The sequence below is a fragment of the Tupaia chinensis genome, unplaced genomic scaffold (assembly GCF_000334495.1).
Source record: "Tupaia chinensis unplaced genomic scaffold, TupChi_1.0 Scaffold000276_2, whole genome shotgun sequence".
Lineage (NCBI taxonomy): Eukaryota > Metazoa > Chordata > Mammalia > Scandentia > Tupaiidae > Tupaia > Tupaia belangeri.
The window spans coordinates 166284-174420 of NW_006159759.1; the positions used below are offsets into that span (position 1 = coordinate 166284).

General features: G+C 35.6%; 1 protein-coding gene across 1 annotated transcript in view; it reads left to right on the forward strand.

Moving 5' to 3' along the window:
- The window catches only part of MMP13 (matrix metallopeptidase 13), a 15303-nt gene extending 7487 nt beyond the window's left edge, over positions 1–7816 (forward strand). The window contains exons 6-10 of the mRNA XM_006150082.3: positions 317–434; positions 1418–1551; positions 2910–3069; positions 5723–5826; positions 6470–7816. Coding sequence (XP_006150144.2) covers positions 317–434; positions 1418–1551; positions 2910–3069; positions 5723–5826; positions 6470–6570 — 617 coding nt within the window. The 3' untranslated portion in view covers positions 6571–7816. The remainder of the gene's footprint in view (positions 1–316; positions 435–1417; positions 1552–2909; positions 3070–5722; positions 5827–6469) is intronic.
- The last annotated feature ends 321 nt before the right edge of the window (positions 7817–8137 follow it).

The following is an 8137-nucleotide window of genomic DNA, read 5'->3' on the forward strand; positions in this document are numbered from 1 at the left end:
GTTGGAGAATTTTTTTGCAGAGTGTTTTCCTCTTGCCCTTCATTTCTAGCATCAACATCAAGAAACTTAAATTAAATGGTTTAGCTTCAGAAAAACCTCCAGGAATTTTAAGGGATGGAAGCAGAGGGGCAGTCCCCTTGCAGGACCTTAATAACCCCTGAAGAAACAAGTAGATTATGGGGTATCTGCACTATTAGTAGGAGCCCTGAGACTAATGTCCCTCCCTCTCTGTTATCAGGATCAGTCTATTGGGCTGTCACTCAAGTCATAATAAGGTCAACTTCAGTAACTTCTCCCATTCGTTACACAACTACAGGTCCAGGAGATGAAGACCCCAACCCTAAACATCCCAAAACACCAGACAAATGTGATCCCTCTTTATCCCTTGATGCCATTACCAGTCTCCGAGGCGAAACAATGATCTTTAAAGACAGGTACTCTTGAGCTTCTTTCATTGCATTTGGGAGACACTTGTATTGCCATGTCTGCAGATTGCCAAAATACATGACCAGACTTCTAAAGGAGAAGTTGAACAGCGAAAATAATAGACCCCTGGGTAATTTATTTCCATTTTTCAGATAAAATAAATGACTGATAGACAACTGTTATATTTTTCAATGGATACTTTTTGCACTGGGCAACTTTTTTTATACCTGTGGTTATAGCCTTTTTTAGGAAGATAACTGAATCTGGAAATCCAATTTATTTAAAAAACAGACAAGAATAGAAAGTAATTACTAGCTTGGTAAACTGTTACTCATAATGTCCACATGAATTATTTTTGGTTTGGAAAGACTTTCATTCTGGATATATATGTTAGACTTTGAGAGAGAGTGTTTATAGCCTCACTCTAAAGATAATGAAAAGTGAAATATTAATTTATAATTTCTAGGTTGTTCTAATATGCTTATCAGTTCATTTGTTCATTCACACATCAATTAACTGCTCCCCCATCTGTGATCCCATAGCATTTCCACCCCCTCTACTAGAGCTCTAATGACATCATACTTCTCGTGCCTCCTCCTGTACCCATTTTCCCAGGCCATGAGATCCTGCAAGACAGTTCATGTAATTCTTGTTTTCTTTCTTGAGCCCAACACACGAGTGCCTGGCTCACGTGCTGGCCACTTGCAAAATACACAAATGGGACAGAGTAGTCTCAACCCACCAAAGACTTAGAGCCTTCACAAAGGCTCTGTGGGATTTTGCACTTAGATATGTTAGACTAAAGTTAGGATAGCCATGGCTGGTAGCTGGCCTTTAAAGGGAGGTGGAATTTTTTTTTTAACTTTATAAGTGCTAGAGAATGGCTGCATCTAATTTATTTGTACTGATGTGGAGAGAGGCAGCTAGCTGGATAAAAACATGGCACTTAAAAAACATAACTGAAAACTCTGTATTGTTACTTTTGTGTTAGATTCTTCTGGCGCCTGCATCCTCAGCAGGTTGACGTGGAGCTGTTCTTAACAAAGTCGTTTTGGCCAGAGCTTCCCAACCACGTTGATGCTGCATACGAACATCCTTCTCATGACCTGATTTTCATCTTCAGAGGTAAGCTCCTTCCTTGAAGGAGGCATCCCCCAGGACCAGGGTAGGCAATGGTGAGCGCAAAGCTTCCAAAGACTGAGTAAAATGATCACTACCAAAAATATACTGAAATTAATTCTTGGGGGTGCTTTCTCATTTTCTCTCTCTGTCTCTCTCTGGTGAGTGCATGCACACTTCAGGAAATTTATTTTAGAAATTATTAACTGAGAAGACATAATGATGTTCATTTTTTTATTTTAAAAAATATATGTAATTTTATTTTTCAAAATTCAGTTTATTTTATTTTCTTTCTTTTTCAGTCTTTTACCTTTTTTAAAAAGAATTATTTATTTAGTTTCATTTATTACTATTTTAAATTTCCTAGAGGGCATATGCACTCACCAGAGAGAGAAAGAGAGAGAGGAGACATAGAGAAAAAGTGAATAAGCAAGCCACTGAGTCCAGGACTTGAACCACAGTCAGCCATGTGGGAGTCCAGAGCTCTAACCACCACACACCTGCTTTCCCACCTTCACCATATTTAATACATATTCACTTTCATTGTGTCAGAAGGTACATTTTTATTTTCTGCTTACTTCCTTTTCTGTTTTTTTTTTTGGAGAGGTTTTTGCCATAGGGCGCGTGGGCTCGCCAGACAGACAGAGAGAGACAAAGAGACAGAAAGCAAGAAATTACCCCCCAGGGGGGATGGCCATGCCGCAATCCCTTCTCCTCCATTCTCCTCTGGGGATCTTGGGCACCCACGCACACGCGCCCGGCGTGAGTTTTAAGCCACTGGGTCTGGGACGTGAACCGCGGGAGTACAGCGACATAGCCATTACGCTGACTGCTGGTCTCCTGTTCTGCTTACTTCCTTAACACAAAATCATGGAAAATTTCCTGAGTTGCTAGTCCACCTTTATGCTCATAATTTAAAATTACTGTAATAGATGTTACTATTGTTTAACTATTTGTTAATATTACAATGAAATTATTTCTTACAGAAAAAAATTTTATAAGGAGTATAAAATGTGAGTTTTCAATCTCTTGGGTCATCGGAAAAGTCATGACATATTTTCTGTTTTTCTATGCAAGAATGCATCATAATTTTTCCAACAACCCAATAATTTACTGCTTTTACTGACTTGAAATTATTTGTGCAGAAATTTTAAGATTCAGAAGGATAAATTGCCAAATTGATTGTGATATTTAGTGGGAAATTAGATTCTTAAGTCTATTTTTTTCTTTGAAGAATGCTCTGAGCACTGTTTCACAAACGTGATGACCACAAACAATAAATATTTTATTCATAGTGAATGTTTAACATATGTGAACCCTACTAGAATCCATGGATAACTAAACTGTTCATTTACTTATTTTAGGTAGGAAATTTTGGGCTCTTAATGGTTATGACATCCAGGAAGGTTATCCCAAAAAAATATCTGAACTGGGATTTCCAAAAGAGGTTAAGAAGATAAGTGCAGCTGTTCACTTCGAGGATACAGGCAAGACTCTCTTCTTCTCAGGAGACCAGGTCTGGAGGTATGGCAACAATATGTAACAATCCATCTTGTGTCATAGGGCAGAGTGAGTCTCACACACTGTCACCCACTACTATAAATTATTATTTCATGCATTATTTTTTAAAGAATTATTTAATTTTATTTATTATTATTATTGTTTTAATTTGCTATAGGACATGTATGTATGTGAGAGAGAGAAAGTGAGAAAGGAAGCTGCCAGGTTTGGGACTTGAACTGTGGTCAGCCATGTGAGAGTCTAGCACCCTAACCAAGCCATCAGTTGCCCCCCTACGCATTATTTTAAAAATTATATTAGTCATTTGTTTTTGTTCTATGTCAGTTCCTTCAGGCAGCCTCTCAGACATGTATTTAAGTCTCAAGACTTCTTGAAAACACACATCCATATATATTCACCTCATCTCAACTGTTTTTTCTTTTCTTAGCATTTTATTATGCCTCAAAACTATTTTTCTTTTTATTTTGGTACCTTCCTTTCTTCTTGTCTTTGAATTATTTTTCACTTTTTAAGATTATAATCCCTGGTTTACAAATAATCTTGTACATCTTTTGGTTACAGAATGGTTTTTCAATGCATGCATATATTGTGTAATAATAAAATCAAGGCTGTAGACATATTCATTGTCTTCAACACTGAACATTACATACCATTGTACACATTCAATAACAGCTCTCTACTAGTTTTTTGTTTGTTTGTTTTAGTAAGTTTTGAATTGTCAGTGATGTGTTTACTTGGCAGTGGTTATACAGCTCCGTAACTTATCCCACTTGTTCTCATACATTCCTGTGTCTGTTGCTCCTTTTCTCCCAAATCCTCTTCCCCTCAACTTGAAGCTTTTGGTATCTACCATTACTCTCTCTACTTCTATAATCTTTATTCTAGTTTTTTTTTCTGGATTCTCTTTTTTGCCCCTTCTTCTAATTTCTGTATGGCTCCATCTTCCATGGCATGAGGGGGGCCCAGAATAGGTACAGTAAATGATTGCTTGAGAGAGGGTCCTCCCCCCAATCTTCAGCCTATCTATTGGAGAGGTTGACCAGAAAAGTGATAAGTAGAACTTTTTGAAGGACAAGTGGAAGTGGAATATTGAAAACATATGTAAAGATTCAGATAGCATTGACAATGGTAATAGTTAGAGGAATTCAGATCCATGTCTGTATTTGAGAATGAGAATATCAAATAAAGACCCAACACTCAAAATGTTTAAAATAGAAGTTAATGTACTCCATCTCTACATGCACACAGATGCACACACACACACACGCACACACACATATACATCCCTTAATATATCATCTTTGCCTCTGATCTCTTTATGTTTGACTGTGACACACACCTCTCTGAGAGTTGCCACCAGCTTCTCCCTCTTAATACCTTCTATTCTCTATACTCTGTGAGAAGTTTATGGTTCAGTCAAGATGGATTGCTTTCTGTATCCCAAATACACTGTGCTTTTATATCCCCTTCTATTCTCTTACACAGTTTTCTTTGCTGGGAGGTCTTTCCCTGCATTTCTTCCCTTGAAATACTTCCCTTTACTTAAAGGGAATATTTCATTTGAAATATTTCATCCACAAAATCTTTTCTAATCACTCTATTCCTAGATTATCTCCCCTTTTCCCATATTTTCATGACATTCCATGATGTCTCTCATGATGCTCTCTTGTCTTGTGTCATGGTTACATGTACTCTCAGAATTTTATGTACTGGAACATACTTAGAGGGTATACAAAGTTCTTATCAATAGCAGTTGTATCTTATGGGAACCTTTTCTCTCAGGTTAATTTCAGAATATGTTTGGTTGGCCAGGGTTGGGTGTGGTCAGGGGAGAAGGAGTGTGGAATATTAAGTTATAGAAGGGAAGAGCAATAATCCCCAACCTACCTTTAGCCTTTAGTATCACTACAAAATCCCTGTATCTTTTTTTTTTTTTTGAGAGGTTTTTGTTATAGGGCATGTGCACTCACCAGAAAGACAGAGAGAGACAGAGAGACAGAAAGTGAGAAATCCCCCCCCCAGGGTGGATGTCCATGCTGCAATCCCTTCTCCTCCATTATCCTCTCAGAATCTTGGGCACTCATGCACATGCTCCCGGTATGCGTTTAAGCCACTGGGTCTGGGACTCAAACCGCGGTCGACTACATGGGAATCCAGCGACATAACCATTACGCCAACTGCCGGTCCCAAAATCTCCTGTATCTTTTTATGCTGAAACTGAATCTTAAGTATTTTATATCTATCATTGTATATAGTGGGAGATCAACATATAATTGTTAGATGCATAAATGTATATTTACTTCACTCTAAGAACACTTCTTAATGATATGCTTTTAAACAGATATATAATATGTGAAAGAAATGAGCTTGTAACTATCTACACAAAAATGACTTTAGGGAAATCAACAAATGCTCAACACATGTCCACTATATATTACATTCAGTATTGCATTTCATAATTTACAAAAGCTTATCAGATGTTTTAAATGGACTTAAAAAACTTACACTTGTGTCAATTTTGAAAAATGCCATTTATATCCATTCTATTTTTTTCTAAAGCAATTATATTAATTCTAAGGTAATTTTTTTCTAAGATAATTTCCCAAGGTTATAAAAATTATAACCTACTTAAGAGTTTCTGTTTCTTATTAAATAGCTATGATGATACTAACCATGTTATGGATAAAGACTACCCCAGACTAATAGAAGAGGACTTTCCAGGAATTGGTGACAAAGTAGATGCTGTCTACGAGAAAAATGGTAATGTTATATTGCACTGACCTTAAAGAAGGGCTAATGTATCCCTTTGAAACACTTTTCCATACAAAAGACATTTATACACAACATCTATCTGCTAATAAATATATGACAGTTCAGGAATTAATCATTCCTGTGTGACTCCTTACAAACAAAAAAACAATATGCCTAGAATAAATAAGAATCTTACTTAATAATCGCTAATTCTATGAATAAGAAATATCAACTTTAAGTATTATTATATTTAAAGATGCCAAGATGCAAAAGGTATTGCCAAAATTCAAACAATAGGTGAAGTGGAGAACAATTTACATGTAGCCTTATGACTACCAGAGCTAAATACTGATTTTTCACTTTAATTATGAAAAGGTATATTATCTCTAACTTTTACTAAATAACTACTATCAATAATTCAAGCATAAAAGAAATGAAAGTCATGGGAAAACAATTGTAGATGACAGGAAAATTGGGAACATGTATACCTTTCTTTTAAAACCTATAAAGTAACCTATTAAAACATTAGAGTTTTAAAAGATCAAGTCTGGAATATTAGAAAATGGCTCTAACATATTTGGCCTTTAATATTAGATAGAGGTAAAACATTATTTTCAAACTCTGACATTTTCTTTATGGTCTTTTTTTGTAGGTTATATATACTTTTTCAACGGGCCCATACAGTTTGAATACAGCATCTGGAGTAACCGTGTTGTTCGAGTTATGCCAACAAATTCTCTATTGTGGTGTTAAAATTTTTTTGAAATTTCTATTTAAATCCTGAAGAGCATTTGGGATAATACTTCCAAAGGTATGGGGGGAGGGTCAGGGAAAGGAGAGATATCAGGAGAAAGCTTAGTTCTGTGAACAAGCTTCAGTAAGTTATCTTTGCTTTGTTGTATCTGTATGACTCTATGTGGCTGGAACCACTTCAAAGAATTTTAAAAATGAAATTGAGTATCTCTAGAGATCATCTCTTGTCTGCTATACAGAAACTGGTTGATAGTACTTCCTACACCAAAAATGGGACCAGTGGTCTGTTAATAAGAGTCAACATAATTTAAAAAATATATTTATGACAAAACTTTACAAAGGCATAAAAGTCAATCACATTTATACAGTTAATAAATCCTCTCTATTAAAAAGTATAACAGATTATAAAAATGGAATTTGGGGGAAACATAGGTAAATCAAAGGAAAATGTCTGCAATAAATAGATTACGGACAACTTTTCTTAGAAATAATTTGAGTTTTGCACTGAGAATTTACTTGTACACTGTTCTCACATAGACATTAAGAAAATGTCAAAGCCATTAACAGAAGAGCCAAAGGCTAAGGTTGAGGAACGTAGATGTGGCTTTGGCCTCCGATTTTCACTTTTGGCAACAACTCAAGGGCTGCTCTCAAGGCAAATAAGAGGGGGTTTTTTGTTTTTTTTGTTTGTTTTTTTGCATATTTATATAAGATAAAGACAGACAATCCTTTTTATTAAAATATTTCAAGTCTTTCAAAAGTCATACTACAAACATAATTGTTATCAAGATAATTAAATCCCATGGCATCACTTTTTCATAAATGATTTGATTATTTAGGACTAAATAAAAGTAGTATTTCAATTATATTTTTTCTAGCTAATTATTTCAATTGTCCAATTTGCCTTGGGTATAGTGTATTTTATAATGATTAATATAGCTTGAAATAAAATAAGCCCTATCTATTTTATAAATTGGAAGTATTTATGTTAAAACAGTCATCCCCTAAAAAAAAAAAAAAGGCAATATGGTAGATTGCGATCCTCTTAAGATATGAAACTGTGCCTTCTCTCTCTCTTTCTCTCTCTTTTAAATCCTCTAACACTTTTCATAGTGTTTGGCACTTGGAAGGGCTTCTGGTACTTATTAAATATGTGAATGACCGTCAAGGGAAGAACTGTTGTACTGAGATCTACTTCATAAAAACTCAGGCGAAGAGAACAAAGTGTGTATTTGCAAACTGTATTAGGACGTTTTTATGTTGTTTATAATAAAAAGATATTTTCAACAAATGGTGTTCAGTGGTATTTCTGTCTTTAGGTATTATTTTAACTTTCCTTCTGTAAAAGGGATCCATAGCCATATTTCTTGACGAATGTAGTTCATTCACTGTTTTGTTGTTGTTGTCCTTTGTTTCATAAGAATGAATTCAGAATGTAGGATGAATGGCACCAGGTTATGGTGACTAAGGTCCTAGAAGAGTTTGGTCAGCCTTGGGTTCATAAGCCCCATCTTCCTAGGCCAGCCTCCCGACCCTGAGCCCACATATCCCTCTGAAGGAAGATACC